Below are 20698 nucleotides of genomic sequence, written 5' to 3' on the forward strand. Positions count from 1 at the left end.
AAAAAGAGCAACACTTCGTTTTATTACTGCCACAAGCTATCTAGGCAGTATGGAAGGAAAGGTTCCTGAGGATTACTTTCACTTGAAGTTGATTCCAGAGTATGATGGCAGTGGTACACAGCCTGTGGTGGAGTGGCTGGAAAAACTGGAACTCGTGTGTAAACTACGAGGTGTCATGGATGTGGCAAGCATGATCCCTCTCCGCCTCACTGGGGGTGCCTTCGCTGTGTACTTGCAGCTGTCAGAGACAGACAAAAAGACAACCGAGAAGATGAAGAAGGCATTGGTGGCTGCATTTGCCGTGGATCCATACGAGGTTATGAACAGTTCATCAGCAGGAAGTTATGGAGTGGTGAGTTGCCAGATGTGTTCTTGGCAGAACTGCGGCACCTGGCATCCCTGTTTGGCGGGTTGACTGATAAGGCGCTCACCTGTGCTTTCGTGGCTGGGCTGCCAGAGAACATTCGTCAGTTTCTAAGGGTGGGGTCGTGTATGGAAGATCTCAACCTGGACCGGATTCTTGCAAAGGCAAGGGCGGTCATCAGGGATGACAGACCCCTTGAAACATCAGAAATGTGCCTTGGCACCTCAGCGAGGACTGGTGATGAGTCTTGTGTAGCTGCTACCAGTAGAAGATGTTATGTGTGCAACAGTCCAAATCATCTCACTAGGGACTGTTTAGCTCTCCATCAAGGTAACACAGGGAATGAAGGGGCAATGAGGGATGTTGAAGGTCGCTCTCGGCAACATGTGCGATGCTACCAATGCAATGGTTTCGGCCACATTGTTTCCAAGGGTCCCGGAAACGACCATGGAGAGGGGGCGTCAGCGCCAGCATCCTCTCAAAAAGGCCAGTGAGTGAGGCGCTGCCAAGTGCTGTATTAAGAGTGGATGGAATTCAGCATTGTGTGCTGGTGGACACCAGTGTTCACGGAGCATTGCCCACGTGTTGTGTTGCATGGCATGGAGGAAGGGGGCTGTCAGTTTGGTCAGTGTGAGTGGGGAGGAGTGGTGGTGTAAAGGAACAGGAATCGTTCATCTCCAGCTTAGCAGTGGAACTTCAACTGACATCGGTGTGAATATGGCTACTTTAATGCCCCTTGGATTCATGTTTATTCTCGGAATGGATGGCATCAGGGTGCTTGGAGGGGTTACAGTTGATGCAGAGAGTGGTGTGAGCTTTGGGTTAGAAGAGTCGTCAGTCTGCGCAGTTGCCAACGTTATAGTGGGAGTCAACGAGTATGATTTCAGCGCAACTTATGACCCTGAGACTATCTCTTGGACAGCAGCTTGGAAGTGGATGGGGGGCAAAGAGCCAGGTGCTCTACAGAATCAGATGGAGGCATACTCAGTGCCACATGAAATGAGAGGTTTGTATGAAGACGAGTTAACACACTGGATCAGAGATGGCTGGCTGCTTCCACATGATGAAGAAAAATATGGACCACCCAAGGGACTGATTCCACTGTTGGAAGCGGTGCTGCAAGATAAAAGGAAAGTATGGCCCGTAATGGACTTTAGAGAGCTAAACTCGCACATCAATGTATTCACAGGAAACTCAGACGTATGTGCAGACAGACTGCGGGAGTGGCGCAAACAAGGGATAAATGTGTCGGTGATAGACTTGACAAAGGCATACTTGCATGTCAGGATCCACGAATCTCTTTGGCCATACCAGACAGTGATTATTGAGGGTTGGAGGTATTGCCTGATTCGTTTAGGTTTTGGCTTAAACACTGCATCACTGGTAATGAAAGCAATTTTGAACTGTGTACTTTCACGAGATCCAAATGTGAAAAGGGGGACGTCAACTTACATTGACAATAACTTTGTGAATGATGTTGTTGTCAAGGCCAGTCACATGGAAGAACATCTAAGGAACTTCGTGCTGTTGAGTAAGCCACATGAACGAGTTGCTGATGGAGCATGGGTGTTGGGCCTGAGAGTCTGGGGGGAACAGGGACATCTTGTTTGGAGAAGGGATAACGAGGTGGGCAGTATGCCAAGTGTGCTGATGCGCCAGTCAGTATTCTCTTACTGGCCAAGCTGGTGGGCCACTAAATTGTGTGCAGATGGCTGCAAGTTGCAACATCCTTCATTAAGAGGAGAACGAATCATGCTACTAAGAGCTGGGATGAAGATATCACCGATGGAGGAAGTCAGAAGGAATGACCTCATGCGAGGGCAATGGGACATCAAAGGTGATGAGGCCAGGGTTTGGGTAGACGCAAGCTCTTTGGCACTCGATGTCAAAGTTGAGATTGATGGATGCATCACTGAAGATGCCAGCTGGCTGTGCAAGGATGTTGCATGTCACATCAACATGGCTGAACTGGATGCCGTCATAAAAGGCCTGAACATTGCTTTGGCTTGGAAGGTCAGGAAAGTGGAGCTGCTGACTGATTCCTCAACAGTTCATCGCTAGATTTCAGATGGCCTATTGGGAAGAAGCAGGCTCAAGACCAAGGCAGCCAATGAGATGCTAATCCGGAGGAGAGTAGGGATAGTGCTGTCGTTGATAGAGGAGTGCAGTCTCCAGCTGACAGTCACTCTTGTTCCTTCCACTAGCAATAAAGCTGATAACCTGAAATGTGTGCTGCAACGTTGGCTGAAGTTTTCCGCTGCCTGTCCTGCAGCTCTACGACCTGTGTGTGCAGCTGGCATTGGCGTAACTGGCGATGAGATTGCAAAGATACATCATTCTGCAGGTCACCCAGGAGTGAGACGAACACTTTATTTAATAAAGCGAGCCAACCCAACAATCACCAGGTGGCACGTGCAAACTGTTGTCACCAACTGTGAAGTATGCCAGTCCATTGACCCAGCACCTGTGAGGTGGAAAAAGGGAAGCCTGGGCGTTCAGAAAGTTTGGCAGGGAGTCGGCATGGATATTACTCACTACGGTGGCCGGTCATACCTGACTCTTACTAACTGTTGACCATCACAGTTTGCTATTTGGTGTCGGCTGAGGCTTCAGACCAGTGCAAGCATTATTGAGCAGATGGAGGCAGTGTTCTGTGAGCATGGGGTGCCAGAAGAACTGTTAACAGACAATGATACAGCCTTTTGAAGCAGGTTGTTTGCGAACTTCGCAGTGCGATGGTGTGTGCGCCTCCTCTTTAGACTTGCATATGTTCCTTCTGGAAATGGTATAGGCGAAAGGTGCCATCGTACAATAAAGGTCATTGCTGCAAGGAAGAGCTGTTCCATAGCAGAAGCAGTGTACTTGTACAATTTGATGCCTCAGGATGACTGCAAATCGTCAACTGCTCCGGCCAACATGCTGTACAGGTACTCAGTCAGAGTTCGCGAAGTGGACCCCCACAGGGAGGATGAACCAGAAGTGGACAGCCTCCACCAAGTTGGGGAAGAAGTCTGGGTAAAGCTGCCTAATCCTCGGTGTGATGAAAGACATAAAAAAGGTACAGTTATGAGAGTAGTGTCTGACCAAGCTGTCGAAGTAGATGGGGTACCTTGCCACTTCAGAGATCTCCATCGCTGCAGCTCACAGGGAACTTGAGCTGAGTCCTCCACCGGGGACACTGACGATGTGGCACTTCTTATTCAGCTTCCTGCCAGAGCTGATGAGATGGTGGAAGCTGATCATGGTGAAACTGTTAATGGGCCTGAAAGTGAGCTCCAGAGACGTTCTTCGAGGATTAGAATACCTCGATTATGTGACCTGTGTGGTTAAGAGGCTTCAGGGAAATGTAATGTATATTTTATAATGTAATAAGTGTAATCTGCAATGTATGTGATTAGGTTATCAGGTAATGTATATACCTTAATGTATTATGTATAATATTCTGTGATTTGAAAATCAGGGGGGAATGTAATGTGTAATTTACGATGTACAATTAATGATGTATGAATAACATACATTACGCATCATTTGAGTCTCAAGAGTCAGTAGTTTGGCTTTAGTGTACTGCCTGTTTGGGAGTTACACAGGTGGGGGGGGGGGTCATGGTTTTGGGAAGCAAAACGGCGGGTGGCGATAGTAGAGGCAGACAGAGGTTAGCTGGCATGAGGGTGGTGAGAGAGTGAGGCAGTGGAGAGAAGGACACCGAGCTAGTTAGACTGCAGGGACTCTGAGCCTACATTGCATTCTGTGTTACTCAAGTTTGTTTTCTCTGCTGTCAGTTAAAGGAAAAAGAGCAATGCTTCGTTTTATTACTGCGATAGTGCCTGAGCGAGAGGTTCAGGCAGCCATTCGGCCCCCGCTCAGAGGATCAGGGTCCCCTGCCCCAAGAGCAGGGGACCCTTTGCCACCAGCAGCCCCGGACGAGAGAGGACGCCCCCACGCGTGATCCTGTGGCCCCTGAATATGGAGGCCCCCAGCAGAACTCAGCCCTGTCAGTAGTTAGGCTGAGTTGTTCCTGCAGTCCATGAACCTGACCGCCATTTCACCCAGTCCCGAAAGTGAGTGACAGTGAAAGCACAGTGAAAGTAATACAGTGAAGCAAGAGCAGAACAGTGAAATATCAGAATACGAGAAGTCAGAGAATGAAAAGCATCAGTGTTAGTGTAAAAGAAAGGTGGAATATATAAAGTAACAGCTGATAATGAATACGGCAGGGCAGTGGAATAAGTGTCTGTCTGAGTGAACACGCTAACATCTAGTGATACAGCCTCACACTAAGTTCATACGGAGGCTCCAGTGCAAGAACAATAATTAATGACACGACGGACAAACAGGTTAGACTGCCAACAGTGAAAACAGTGCCATGACCCTAGTGAACACACGATAGATAAAACCTAGACTTCCCCTAAGTGACAGTATTTGGCCCCACTGCCCTACGACTCCTGATTATAGTGCTATTCACCTTACCCGATCTTGTTTTGAGTAGTATCCTGCGTGATACTAACACCCACAATCTAGGCCTAAGATTTATAATTGTTCAGCATAATTACTCCTGTGATATCTACCAACTCCACTTGTAGAATTTAGCAATACACGTGTAAGGTTGTTGCCTTGAGTTTTTGTGTCCTGCCTCTCTCTTATTTGTGTAAGTTCCTGTCTAGAAAAGGGAACCCAGCTACACACTAGGCATTAGAGGGACGGGAAGTCGACCCTAAAACATCTAGCATTACACTGGTGGACAGTGGTGGTTCTTGACCCGGGCATACGAGAGAGGTAATCAGGAAATACCAGCAAAATGGCAACCGAACCCCATGTGCAATTGCCTAAATTCGACCCCAAACAGTATGATGTTCACACGTACCTGGCAATTATTAAACCTTTCCTAGACATCGGGTTCGAAGATGACAAGCACAAAATCGTGGTTATATTCCCACTACTGGGTAAAGCAGCAGCCAATATCACACCCAAGATCGTCTCGGGGCTCACCTGGCAGAATTTCATGAAACTCGTGATTCAGGCCATCATCCCATCACTAGGTAAAGTGGTGGCGCTATCCCAGTTGGATAGCCTAATTTTTGATGGCAATTTGGATGACACTCTAATGCAGGCCAGATGCCTGGTCACTGTTGCCTACCCGGAGGCAGATGATGAAACCCTGGAGCAACACACTTTCAATATGCTCCTCAGAGTGCTCCCCAGCATGGTCAAGGAGCATTTTACAATCCATGACCCTACCGGAGACATGGATAAGGATATCCAACTCATACACCGCCTCCTGACCTCCCGCCCAACACCCCAGCGAATCAACGTGGTGAAAAAGTTCCCCATGAACATCCTGGCTCCTCCAGTCAAGCCACATCTGCCTATGCCCCACCCCAGCCCCACCCCAGCACCCAGCCTGCCCAGGGCGCTCCCCACCCACCGGCGCCCCAGTCACAAGGAGAACCCCAACCTCATTCTGGTGAATCCCTGGGAGTTCTCTGCTTGCAACTCCAGGTGCCCACTGCATGATGTCAGAGACCAATTGAAAGCTGCCAGGTGAAAGACCACCACCCCAGGCCGACATAGTCTCCTTGGAGAACGAGGAGCCAGAGGACGAACCCGCACTCGCGGAAGATACCGAACCCAGGGAGCAGGAGCCAGAGGAAGAAGAAGGAGGCCTCCATCTGTTGGATTTTTTAGGACCACCCCGCACCTTCCCACAGTGGCAGGGGCCACTTCCCCCAAATACCGCCCCCCAGTTTACAAGATAAAGCTGAACGGGGTGAAAGCCAGGCTTCTGGTTGATACAGGAGTGGCCACATCCCGCCTGTATAGTCACTACTTCTCTGATCATAAGTCAACCTTCGGTCCACTACTCTCGATGGCTACTCATCCGGTGGACGCGGGGGATGGTCCCCTGCTGATCCGTGGGGAAACACGTGCCCTGCGTGTCGACACCGATCAACTGACATCAACACACCACAAGTTCATTGTTTTCGACTCTTCCTGCCACAGTTACGACGGATATCTGGGGCTGGACCTGCTAGAGATGTTAAGAGTCACCATTGAGTGCCGCAACAGACAGTTCCAGTTCCAGAAATCCCACGACCCCCCCTTTCCCCTTGGGCCATTTGCACCTGCACGCCATGGCCCCAGCCGGAAGACTCCATACCCCCCCCTCCTCCCTTCCCCCTTTCCCACCTCCCTCGTTCCCCACCACCATTTCCTCTGCTGTCACCATTCCCCCCCACCACGAAGCATGGGTGCCCCTCAACTGGCCCTAAGATACATCCGTCCAGTTCTCCCAACGCCTGCCACCTGGAACCATCTCGGCCTGCCTTCTGCCCCCAACCTTCCTTCTCCCTCATCACACGGCAGTCCGAATTGCCAACCTTGCCCCCTCACCCCTCACCCTCCATAAAGGGCTCTTAATCGGAGAGATGGAGAAAGCCGAGCCCTGCACCCCCTCCCCCTCCAGCTCCCCCACCCCTCTGCCTCCCATTCCCGACCATCTCTCCACCCACCAATCAGACACCCTCCGTCGCCTCCTCCTGGATTTCTAGGACCTTTTCGCAGCGGGACCCACCAGTATTGGACATACCACATATGTGGCTCATGAGATCCACACGACGGGCCCACGGATCTAGCAGCCATCCCAGCCGAAGAACCTGAAACAGCGGGAAAAGAAAGACTGCCAGGTTCAAGAGATGATTGGGGCCGGAGTCATTTCCCCCTCCACCAGCCACTGGTCCTCCCCGGTCATCCTCATGAAGAAGGATGGCACAATGCAATTCTGTGTAGATTAATGCCAGCTTAATGATGTAACCACCAAGGATGCTATTCCACTCCCGTTCATAGACGACTCCCTAGATTCCCTGTACAGCACCTCCTGGTTCTCCACCCTCAACCTCCAGTCAGAGTATTGACAGGTCCCGGTGCGACTGGAAGACAGAGGCAAGACTGCTTTCTCGGCCAGCAAAGGAAAACATAAATTTAATGTTCTGAAAATACTTTGTTAAATCAGAGTCATTAAAAGGAGGGACAAGTTTAACATTTTTAGCCACATCAAAATCATCAGAGCTAGGTGATCCAGTTCCACCTTGTTTCATGCGATACTCATGGTCTGCCTGAATCCTAGCAAGTTCAATTTGTGCCTCCTGAATACGAGCCTGAGATTCAGCCTCCTTAGCACGTGCCTGAAACTCAGCCTCCTTAGCACGAGCCTCCTCCAGGGCTAGCTGAAACTTAGCTATTTCAATCTGCATTTGCTCATCTGGAGGAGTTACATTAAACAAGCTTTTATTAATCATGCCAACAATTTGATCTTTAGAATGATGAGAGTGAACAGCAATTCCCAATTGTTGAGCAACAAGCTTAAGTTCATTCTTTGTTCTGTTTTGTACATCACACACTGTTTGCACATTTGACAAAAAATCTTTGGCTTCATCAAGAGTAGTAACAGTAGACATCATGAATAAATCACAGTCACAATATATCAAGCAATATCCTTATGATTAAATCCTGAATATCCTGATAAAAGGTCACCAAATTAATGTTACGGAACAGAGAGAGATAATGAACACTTCAAGTGAGAATACTAAAATCACTACTGTCCCGCAAAGTTCCAGGTTCAAAACAAAAGACTTAGGTAAAATTACAAGTTCAAGTTTAATGCTCAAACTAACAACTAAACATTCAGGACTCATAAGGATAATGTAATGGCAAAACAGGTTACATATATGGTTAACTGCAATAGCCTCTATTAACACGAAATTAGCAAGAGCAAATTTATCTAAGTCAGCCCTGATTAAATGAGAAAACCGGATAATGCTCAGTTAAAGCAAGATATAATATTATTACAGATACAAAATATTACTAATACTGGCTGACAGTATGGAACCAATATGAATCATAAAAACCTTACCAGGCTCACGAATTAACGCCTTAGGCTATTCAGTACAAGAAAAATGGTAATAACACTTATACTCATATTATACAGCAGTTAGATGGCTGGAGACTTCCTGAACACTCACAAAAATAATAATATACTGTACAGGGGAGGACAGAGATGTGAACAGAATGAGGAGTAGATCTAAGTGGCAACTAATGCAGAGACTGAGCTCATTATATAGGGGTCCGGCAGAGCTTGATTCAACTTGTAAGAAGGATGCGCAAATGAAGGCATAGAGGATGAAGAGTTAACAATCCTGCTCTGAACAACAGAAAGAACGACTTACTCTACTATGAGGGGGATAAGGGGGGAGTGAGGTAGAACACGCAAGGCTGATCACTATGGAAGCCACGTGGCGAATCGTGAACAAACATGCAGCATACTGTACATTAGGATCATACAAAGGATGATGTAGTGATGAACAAAACTGTATCATAAGTTAGAATTGTACAAGGGATAATGAAATCATAGGCTATGTAACAATATATATATATATATATATATATATATATATATATATATATATATATAGAGTGCCAGACGCCTCAATCCCGTTCGGGGTGGCCACAAACACTTCGCCTCCACGTCTCCCTGTCCCCCGCCATTTCACTGCCCCGCTCCCAACTCACACCCCCCTCTCTCATATGCCTCTCCACCCCATCCCTCCATCTCATCCTCGGCCTCCCCCTCCCTCTTCCCCCCTCCACCTCACTCACATACACTCTCTTCGTCAGTCTTTCACCCTCCATCCTCTTCACATGGCCAAACCACCTCAGTGTATTCCTCCTAACTTTTCATATCACATCCACATCCACACCACAACGCTCCTTTATATTCTCATTTGTCAGCCTGTCTCTCCGTGTGACTCCACAGGTTCCTCTTAAATAACTCATTTCCACTGCTCTCACTCTTGACTTGTGTCCTTCCAGCAACGTCCAAGATTCACTTCCATACGTTAGAGATGGTATCACAATACTGTCATGTAGTAACTTTTTCACTTCCATGCTCACTTCCCTGTTTCTTATCACTGCTTTCAAGGAACCAGCAACCTTTCTTCCCTGCTGTACGCTTATAAGCACTTCACTCTCCAAACCTCCATCCTTACTCATCACACTACCCAAGTACTTAAACGTACTCACATTTTCCAATTCCTCACCATCCAACCTCACTGTACATTCACTGACTTCACCTCTCTCAAAGACTATCACTTTACTCTTCCCTACATTCACCTTTAGATTCCGTTTCTTACACACTCTCCCAAACTCATCCACCAAGCCTTGCAGCTCTCCGTCTTCACTCAACAACACAGTATCATCTGCAAAAAACAGTACAGGGAGTTTCCAAACACTACCCTCTCTCACCAGGGCCACTCCAACATCCACTATCCTACCTTGTACCTTTTTAATTACCCCATCCATGTACAGATTAAACAACCATGTAGACATGACACATCCCAGTTTCAACCCAACCTTCAAAGAGAAAACTTCACTCAGTTTACCATCCACACGCCCTGCAGCCTTAGCACCATCATACATACTCTTCACAGTATTCAACAACTTCCCATCTACTCCATATATTCTTAATACTTTCCACAATCCTTGTCTATCCACCCTGTCATATGCTTTCTCCAAATCCATGAAAGCCGCATACAACTTCTTTCCCTTCTCTAGAAACTTTTCCACTAAAGATCTAAGAATGAATATATGATCTACACAACCTCTTCCCTTCCTAAAGCCTCCCTGTTCTTCTCCAACTAATTCCTCTGTTCTTTCTCTAACTCTGTCAATAAGTATCCTACCATACACTTGTCCTATTATACTAAGAAGACAGATGCCCCTATGATTACCAGACACTTCTTTTTCCCCTTTTCCTTTGTACAAGGGAATAATTATACCTGACTTCCAATCATCAGGGACTCTACCTTCCTCCCAGGACAATCTGCACATTTTCCACATCCATTCTACTACTATCTCTCCTGCATAATTCAGCATTTCACCACACACTTCATCAATTCCTGGGGCTTTCCCCATTTTAACTTTCTTCATTGTTTCCACACCTTCTATCCTACTGATTTCTTCCTGTCTTCTCACCTCCCTCATCCTCCCAGCCACTTATACTCGCATTACTTCCATCCTCTATGTTCAAAAATTCCTTAAAGTGCTCTCTCCATCTGATTACTTTTTCTCTCTTCTCCACTAGTAATCTACCATTTTTATCTTTCACTCGCCTGCTAACTTCACTTCCACCCTGTCTTACTCTTTTCACTTCTCTCCAGAACATTTTCTTACAGTCCCTCCACTTTACACTCAAGTTCCTTCCACATTCCTTATCCGCTCTCTTCTTACTCTCTCTTACTATTCTTTTCACCTCTCTCTTTCTACATATTACTCTCTCTTCCGCCTCTCAACTTCTTCCACGCCCCTATTTCTCATCCATTCATTGTATGCTTTCTTCTTTTGTGCCACAGCCTGTCTTACCTCTTTATTCCACCATGCTGTTCCTTGCACACCCCTCCGTCTTCTGTTCATCCCACACACCATCACATGCTGCACATATTTCTTCTGTAAATATCCTGCAAACACCTTCCACTTCCCCCATCTTCTCCAATTCATATTTGCCCAATCGTTCCTCCACTTTTTTTTTTTTTTTTTTTTTTTAATAACAGAACGGAGGAAGGAAAAACAAATGGAGAAAAAAAATAATCCATACACCAGATTACTGGTTTCCTCTGTTCATAAAATATCTGTAACAGTTAGACTTGAACAGTTGTAGGTTGAAATTTGGAGGAAAACAACTCTGGGGAAGCGAGTTCCAGAGAGGTGCAGTTCTGGGAATGAAAGAATTCTGATAGGCAGAAGTTCTGCAATATGGTTGAGTGACATTCCAGTCATGAGCGCTACCAGATGCCCGTGTAGCACGAGGGAAGGCATGGAGAGGTGGCACCATGGACGCAACTTCGTCTGAGCATTTGCCAAAAAAATATCTGTAAAATAATGCAAGGGAGGCAACATTCCTTCTTACTTGCAGGGGAGGTAGTTTATATGTAATGGCAGGGTTGTTAATGATTCTAACAGCTTTATTCTGAATTTTGTCTAGTTGTCTTAATGCAACCTCTCCACAACCATTCCACAAGGGTGAGCAATATTCAAGCTGAGAGCGCACATGACTCTTATAAATTATAGCTAACTGCTCATCGGCGAAGAAGTTACGGACTCTGTACAATAATCCAAGTTTCTTTGAGGCGGTTTTAGCAAGTGATCTGACATGAGAGGTCCAGCTGAGGGCACTGTTAAGTGAGACACCAAGAATTTCAATACTTTTGGAGATAGGAATACTAGTAGCACTGAAGGTAATGTACGAATCTGGCAATATCTGTCTATTAGTAAACTGTATATATTTAGTTTCATTAGCATTAAAAGAGACAAGGTTGTTTTGTCCCCATTCACTGATTGTAGATAGATCTTGATTTATGGAGATGGCTGTATTGAGTTGAGAGGTAGAGATATTAGACTTTGTAAATGGATGTCTGAGTGTGAATGAACTATGTAGTGTTGAGTCATCTGCATATGAGTGAATGGGATTGTGAGTGACAGATAAGAGATCATTAATATGAACCAGAAATAGGGTTGGCGCCAGAACTGATCCCTGCGGCACGCCGGCGTTAATTGAGTGGAAATTCGAATATACATCATCTACTTTTACTCTTATTTTCCTGTCACTAAGATAAGAAGAAATCAAAGGAACAAAAGACGTTAGTCCATAGGAAGAGAGTTTGGACAGCAGGGAACGGTGCCATACTCTGTCGAAAGCTTTAGAGATATCAAGAGCTACTGCATGAGTTTCTCCAAAAAGATCAATTGATTGATGGATGGTATGAGTTAAGAGATTGAGTATGTCAATGGTGGATCTTTCGTGGCGAAAACCGTATTGTCTATCATTAATTAAGTTGTTGGATTCAAGATGTTTAACAATATGCTTATTAATTAAAGTTTCAAATACCTTACCAAGAGAAGATGTGATAGCTATTGGTCTGTAATTGGAGGGGTCAGACGAACTTCCTTTCTTCGGAACTGGGTGGATATTGGCTTCTTTCCATGAATTTGGGAATAAAGAAGTACGTATGCATAATCTGAATAATTTAGCTAGGACAGAGGCAAGTTCAGGGGAACACTTTTTCAAAACAATTGGCGGAATTCCATCTGGACCTGGAGCTTTGTTGGTAGGTAAATTGTCTAGGATGGATTTTACAAATCTTGTCTGTATTTTAAGTGGGGCAATTTCGGGAGAATCAAGTTCCAGTACTGAGACATTCTGGCTGGTATCATCTATGGTAGAGTTTCTTGCAAAGGTACTAGCAAAGATATCTGCTTTCCCACGTGGGTCATTTGTAATATTGCCATCTGAAGATTTTAGTGGGGGAATGGAAGATGACTTGTTAAAGTTATTATTGAAAGAATTAAGAGTTGACCAGAATATTCTATTGTCATTAGGGTTGTTAAGTAGTTTTGATGCTTGCTTTTGAAGAAAGTTTGATTTAGATAGATTTAATACAGCTTTTGCATGATTTCTAGCAATTTTAAATTGGGAGAGTGATTCAGGTGTTTTTGATTTTAAGTAAGAGTTATATGCTAATGACTTTTGGGCTGTTGCTAATGGCACAATTGCCATCAAACCATTTTGGAGAGCTTGATCTTATACTCTGCCTTTTTCTCATCGTCTTGTAACCTTTCCACTCTCCTTGCAGATACTCCTTCTTCCTGTCCTTCCCTTCTTCTATTTCTCCATCCTAATTGGACCTTGATTCTGGCCACCACCAAGTAGTGGTCAGAAAGTCCATCAACCTCTATAAGCTCTTGCATCCATTTCACATTTTCGCATCCTTTCATCCACACACACATAATCAATCATTGCCTTCCTTTCATTCAGTTCACCTCCCACCCTTCTCATCACTCGCCATGTATACCTGTGGATCATCTTGTGCCTGGAGAGGGTATTGGCTCTCACCAACCCCCTCCCAGCACAAATGTCCACTAACGCACTGCCATTCTCATCTATCTCAGCAGGCACACCCCACTCACCAACTATTCCATCCACCTTCACATTCCCTACTTTACCATTCATACCACCGATCAAATACACTCTCTCATTCCTTCCAAACCTTTCCATCCACACTTCCACATTTGTCCGGAACTCTTCTCTCACTCTGCTTGCACAATCTTGCGTTGGCGCATACACACACACAGACACAATCGCCCACATTTGTATTCCAACTTTCACTCTTACTCACACAATTCTTGACCCAACTGATCCATACTCACTGATGCTCTTCTTCCATCTTTTACTCACAACTATACATACTTCTTCTTTTGCCCTCTCATTCTCACCTACTCCTGCATATATACCCCATCCATACTCCCATTTTCTCACACTCTCACCTCTCCATTTCGTTTCAGTTATTCCATATACATCAACTTTCGCACCCTCAAGCACCTGGACAATCTCTCTCTCTTTCACCTCATCATTCGCTCCCCTTACATTCCAAGTTCCTATAACCATGTTCTTTGCCCGGTCCTTGGTCGTCATCTTTTGGTCAGTCCTTGTCCGAGGCTTATTGTTTGTCTTTTTAGTTAGTTGTTTTCCAGGGAGGGGCACTAACCCTCCGCCAACTCTTTTAGTCGCCTTTTACGACAAGCAGGGATACTGGGGGAGTATTCTTGAAAAACCCCCCTACCCCCAGGGGGTATATATATATATATATATATATATATATATATTGCCATAAAAACTACATCATCTTATTCGCCAATGTTTTTCCTAGCCGATAGGCACAAAAAAAAAAAGTACGAATAGAAGTACATTAGCATGGTGTGAATAAATTTTTCAGAACGTCACTCCCACATCCATCATAGTTCGAATGTTTTCCATCATACAAAAAATTGTTATTAGATGTTTGATACGGTTTTAGTTTTCGAGAAAGTAGCTAAAAATTAAAAGTCATTTCTTACAAGTAAATTATTACTTGTTCAGGGCACTAATGCAAAAGTTTTCTCGCAGAGACTGTTTTTATTTTATCATCTTGTGTAGAGTATAAGAGAGAAGTGGAGGAACGATTGGGCAAATATGAATTGGAGCAGATGGGAGACGTGGAAGGCGTGTGTAAGATATTTACAAAATAAATATGTGCAGCATGTGATGTGGTGTGTGGAAGGAAGAGAAGACGGAGGGGGGTGGAAGGAACAGCGTGGTGGACTGAAGAGGTGAAACAGGCTGTGGCACAAAAGAAGAAAGCATACAATGAATGGATGAGAAATAGGGGCGTGGAAGGAGTTGTGAGGCGGAAGAGAGAGTTATATGTGGAAAGAAAGAGAGAGGTGAAAAGATTAGTAAGAGAGAGTAAGAAGAGAGTGGATGAGGAATTTGGAAGGAATCTGAGTGTAAAGTGGAGGGACTGTAAGAAAATGTTCTGGAGAGAAGTGAAAAGAGTAAGACAGGGTGGAAGTGAAGTTAGCAGGGGTGTGAAAGATAATAATGGTAGATTACTAGTGGAGAAGGGAGAAAAAGTGAGCAGATGGAGAGAACACTTTAAGGAATTGTTGAACGTAGAGGATGGAAGTAATGCGAGTATAAGTGGCTGGGGAATGGCTGGGAGAAGAGGGAGGTGAGAAGACAGGAAGAAATCAGTAGGATAGAAGTTGTGGAAGCAATGAAGAAAGTTAAATCGGGGAAAGCCCCAGGAATTGATGGAGTGTGTGGTGAAATGCTGAAGCATGGGGGAGAGATAGTAGTAGAATGGATGTGGAAGATGTGCAGATTGGCCTGGGAGGAAGGTAGAGTTCCGGAGGATTGGAAGTCAGGTATAATTATTCCCTTGTACAAAGGAAAAGGGGAAAAAGAAGTGTCTGGTAATCATAGGGGCATTTGTCTTCTTAGTATAATAGGAAAAGTGTATGGTAGGATACTTATAGACAGAGTTAGAGAAAGAAGAGAGAAATTAGTTGGAGAAGAACAGGGAGGCTTTAGCAAGGGAAGAGGTTGTGTAGATCAGATATTCATTCTTAGATCTTTAGTGGAAAAGTTTCTAGAGAAGGGAAAGAAGTTGTATGCGGCTTTCATGGATTTGGAGAAAGCATATGACAGGGTGGATAGACAAGGATTGTGGAAAGCGTTAAGAATATATGGAGTAGATGGGAAGGTGCTGAATGCTGTGAAGAGTATGTACGATGGTGCGAAGGCTGCAGTGCGTGTGGATGGTGAACTAAGTGAATTTTTCTCTTTGAAAGTTGGTTTGAAACAGGGATGTGTCATGTCTCCATGGTTGTTCAATCTGTACATATATGGGGTAATAAAAGAGGTACAAGGTAGGGTAGTGGATGTTGGAGTGGCCCTGGTGAGAGAGGATAGTGTTTGGAAACTCCCTGTACTGTTGTTTGCAGATACTGTGTTATTGAGTGAAGACGAAGGGGAGCTGCAAGGCTTGGTGGATGAGTTTGAGAGAGTGTGTAAGAAACGGAATCAAAAGGTGAATGTAGGGAAGAGTAAAGTGATGGTCTTTGAGAGAGGTGAAGTCAGTGAATGTACAGCGAGGTTGGATGGTGAGGAATTGGAAAATGTGAGTACGTTTAAGTACTTGGGTAGTGTGATGAGTAAGGATGGAGGTTTGGAGGGTGAAGTGCATGAAAGGGTACAGCAGGGAAGAAAGGTTGCTGGTTCTTTGAAAGCAGTGATAAGAAACAGGGAAGAGAGCATGGAAGTGAAAAAGTTACTACATGACAGTATTGTGATACCAACTCTAACTTACGGAAGTGAAGCTTGGACATTGTTGGAAGGACACAAGTCAAGAGTGAGAGCAGTGGAAATGAGTTATTTAAGAGGAGCCTGTGGAGTCACGTGGAGAGACAGGCTGACGAATGAGGATATAAAGGAGCGTTGTGGTGTGGATGTGGATGTGATAGGAAGCGTTATGAGGAACACACTGAGGTGGTTTGGCCATGTGGAGAGGATGGAGGGTGAAAGACTGACGAAGAGAGTGTATGTGAGTGAGGTGGAGGGGGGAAGAGGGAAGAGGAGGCCGAGGATGAGATGGAGAGATGGGGTGGAGAGGTAAATGAGAGATGGGGGTGTGAGTTGGGAGCAGGGCAGTGAAATGGCGGGGGACAGGGCGACTTGGAGGCGATTTGTTTGTGGCCACCCCAAACGGGATTGAGGCGTCTGGCAATAGATAGATAGATAGATAGTGTAGAATTTCATGGGCTTCTCATGGAATGCGCAGATTTTCCATGTGCCTCATAGTTTCCAAGTAATTCTTAAAAAAAAACTACTGGGTACCTATGCCCGTGCTGCACTTTCATCATGCACACACAGTAACCGCTATATTACCGTCTATGTTACAACGATTTTTTATCAAAGATACTACATTGTTATTTAATGTACATACGTAGAATTTTATGCGATTTATCATGGTTCTTTCAGGAAATCGATACGTCCAATACTTTTCATGTAAATGGATGAGAATGGTAGAAAACTCCCAGTGCACTGTATACTTTGCCCGCAAGTGAGATAAAAACTCTCTTCCCCCACCTGTACTTTAAAAATATGCTCCCAATGGTTGTTTTTTATTATTATTATTTTTTTTAATGTCATGTACAGATGTAGATTTATATACGCTTTCTCATGACGTTTTCAAAACATCGACGCGACTAGTACATGGACGATAAAGAACAATATACCTCCTAGCACGCTGTCAATTTTTCCTGCCTTACCCACACCTACATATTTTCTCTCGCTAGGTGTTATTTTGTTTTATTCAAAGTATACATGTAAAATATCACAAGCTTTTTGATAGTGCTCTCAGAAACTCGACATGACCACTAGTCTTTTTGCAAGGTACTGATACTGAAACTGTACTTTCTTCCATCTAATATGTGTATATGTAAAAAAACAATACTTATTTGTGTAAAAAAAAGGTAGAAATATAAAAATAGGTCAATATACAAATAAATAAAATATGGATAACTCCCTTTCTCCAGAGGTGTTAAGCTGCTGGCAGGACGTTGAGGGATTTGAAGGTGAGGAGTTATGTAGTGTGTGTTCTTACCTACCTTACCTAATTGTATCTTTACAGGAATGAGTCAAGCTCGTACTGTCCCGTGTCTTAAACCATATTTATCTTACATATCCTTAAATTTGTGAATTGTTTTGGCACACACTATTTCATTCGGTAGTGCATTCCATTGATCAATTGCTCTGTTTGGGAAACTGAATTTCCTTACGTCTTTATCACTTCTCTTCTTATGCAGTTTTTTGCAGTGTCCTCTTGCTGATGCTTCCCCATATGTTAAGTAATCATTTATGTCTATTTTCTCCTTCCCTGATATGCATTTATATACCATTATCATGTCACCTCTTTTCCTTCTCTCCTGTAGTGTTAGTAGATTCAGTTTATTTAGTCTTTCTTCGTAGCTTAGGTCCCTTAAGCTTGGTATCCATCTTGTAGCGGCCCTTTGAACTTTTTCAATCTTGTCTATGTGTTTTTTGAGAGAAGGACTCCAGACTACTGATCCATACTCCAGGGTTGGTCTAATGAATGATGTTAATATCCTTCTTAGCATGTCTTCATTTATGTATGTGAATGCTATTCTCATATTTGCAAGCAATGTATACATGTTCCGTAACTTCTCGCTGATGTGGTCAGCCGGAGATTGTCTGTTATTGATGATCACACCTAGGTCCTTCTCTCTTTCTGATGTGTATAGGGTTTTATTTCCTAACGTATAATCCCAATCAGGTCTTTTTCCACTTTTACCAAACTTAATTACATGACACTTGTTCACACTGAATTCCATTTGCCATGTATTACTCCATTCATGAAGTTTATTTAATTCTTCTTGTAGCTCTTTACAAGAGTCTGTGTTAGTAATTCTCCTTTGTATTTTTGCATCATCTGCAAACATATTCAGATAGCATTCATTTCCAGTGTTACTGTTTATATCATTTATATACACTAAAAACATGATTGGTGCCAGCACTGAACCCTGTGGTACTCCACTAGTCACTTCTTTCCATGATGAGTAGTTTCCCCTTAGTACTGTTCTCATTTCTCTTTTTATGAGAAAATCTTGCATCCAACAAAACAGTTTGCCTCGGATTCCTCCTTGATGGTACAGTTTCCATAAAAGTCTTTGGTGTGGTACTGTGTCAAATGCTTTCTTGAAATCTAAATAGATACTGTCCACCCATCATTCCCTTTCCTGTATTGTGTTTGTTACTCTGTCATAGTAGCTCAACAGATTAGTAACACATGATTTTCCTTTTCTGAATCCAAACTGTCTTTCTGGTATCATACTGTGTTCTAGATGATTTACCCAAGCTTTTCTTATAAGCTTTTCTAATACCTTGCTTACAACACTGGTCAGTGATACTGGTTGGTAGTTGAGTGGATTTTGTCTATTCCCTTTCTTGAATAAGGGGACAATATTTGCTTTCTTCCACATATCAGGTAGTTTACCTTGACTCAAGGATTTCTTGAAAATTAAAAGTAATGGTTTATGTAACTCCTTTGCACATTCTCGTAGTGCCCAACATGAAATTTCATCAGGACCACTTGCTTTTCCTCTGTCTAATTTACTTAACTCCTCCTGTATTACTTTTTCTGATATTTGTATATCTGGTAGTATGTGTGGACATGCATGTTCCACATAGTCCCTCTCAAAATTTTTTTCTTCTGTAAAAACTAATTGGAAATTCTTAGTTAGCGCTTCACAAATATCTTTCTCTTGTGTATAGGTGATTCCCTCGTCCGTAATGGATTGTATTATATCTTTTACTTTGGTTTTGCTTCTGATGTAGCTGTAAAATAGTTTTGGTTGATCACTACTTTTATTTATTATATCCTCCTCAAACTGTTTTTGGGCTTCCCTCCTTATTCTTGTATAATCGTTTCTTGCCTGTTTGTATTATTATATGCCCTTTCACTATTGTGTCTTCTGTATCCACAACAAATCTCTTCTTTCTTTTGATTTTTTACATTCTGTATTGAACCTTTTCTGTATTTTCTTATCTGCTTCTTTGTGCTGTGGGATGTACTTCTGGACTCCTATTTCATAAAATTCACAGAATTTTTTATATACAGCATTCCAATCTAGTCCTCTAAGCTCATTTTCCCAATCAACTTCTAAGAAATACTTCTTTAGGTCTTGATAATTTCCCTTTTTATGGTTTAGGCTCTTTTTCTAACTGTCATTGCTGTTAACTATGTCATATGCTATCCTGAAGTTGTAATTTAGTACTGCATGATCGCTTTTGCTGAGTGGAGGGTGATATATTAAACTGTCAGTATCATTTTCTTGACTAGTAAATATTAGATCTAGGATTGAAGGTACATCGAGTCCTCTTTTTCTGGTGGTTTCCCTCACATGTTGCGTTAGGAATAACTCTTGCACGACATCTAGGAGCTTTTGGTCCCAACAGCTTTCTTGGCTAGTTATATCTAGAGTATTCCAATTTATATTTGAATTAAAATCTCCAGTTAGTATAATTCTTTCCGATTTCTCGTCCATTTTATGTAGTAATGATCTTAAACTCTGAATTGTACTCTCTGCCAGGTCCTCATATTCGTCTCTTTCCCATGTGTTTGATCTGGGTGGCATATACAAATTGGCTACAATTACTTTCCCTTCAGATGTGTTAATCTCTACTGCAATCAGTTCTACTTGTGATGGTGTGCGTGTGTGCGTGTGTGTGTGTGTGTGTGTGTGTATGTGTGTGTGTGTGTGTGTATGTGTGTGGTGTATTTGTTGTCTCTCCTCCTTGTGCTACGTTTGCTTTGACACATGTGATGCACTCAATAGATTTCCCCGTGAACACCAGCTGCACGACATACGTATATTTCACACTAAACCATATGTAACATGGCACTGTCTGAGATTGGTACAATACCTTTTCACTGCAGTCTGTGGTTGTATGTCGTATTTGTTGTCTCTTATCATTGCACTAGATTTGCACTAACTCTGTCACTGCACAGAATATTTCTCCACGAACACTCGCTGCACTATTATATACGCATATTCCACACTAAACCATATGCAGTATAAAACACTATCACAATGATTCCTTCCCAATCTTCTCTATTATTCCCTTCCCGACTCTATGGCGTACGTGACCGCCTGTTCCCTTACTGACTATGGCGTATCTCTATGGCATACATAATGCCTGCTGAGGTGGGACAATTATTTAACTAATCCAGGCACTATATGTTTCACACAATATAAGCATTGGCTTCACTGTATAGGTAAAATACTCACATCATTAGGGGCAGGGTGAAGCAGAGTGGCAAACCCTGCTATAGCAAACACGACTCCTGCCTCTAGGCCTAACGGGTGATAACGGGCCCCAATTCTATACGA

The 20698-nt window shown here is 43.6% G+C and overlaps 1 protein-coding gene across 1 annotated transcript; it reads left to right on the plus strand.

Annotated features, from left to right (window-relative positions):
• The first annotated feature begins 1123 nt into the window (after positions 1-1123).
• LOC145393802 (uncharacterized) lies at positions 1124-2425 on the plus strand. Its single transcript, XM_080267848.1, has one exon. It carries the CDS (start codon positions 1124-1126, stop codon positions 2423-2425), a length of 1302 nt encoding a protein of 433 aa, XP_080123974.1.
• The last annotated feature ends 18273 nt before the right edge of the window (positions 2426-20698 follow it).

The sequence above is a fragment of the Coenobita brevimanus genome, chromosome 25 (assembly GCF_032717465.1).
Source record: "Coenobita brevimanus isolate Jiangsu-jjx chromosome 25, ASM3271746v2, whole genome shotgun sequence".
Classification (NCBI taxonomy): Eukaryota; Metazoa; Arthropoda; class Malacostraca; order Decapoda; family Coenobitidae; genus Coenobita; species Coenobita brevimanus.

What these genes read in the sequence shown, in the direction of transcription:
- LOC145393802 (XM_080267848.1), top strand. Translation starts at nt 1,124, where the DNA reads ATGGATGGCATCAGGGTGCTTGGAGGGGTTACAGTTGATGCAGAGAGT.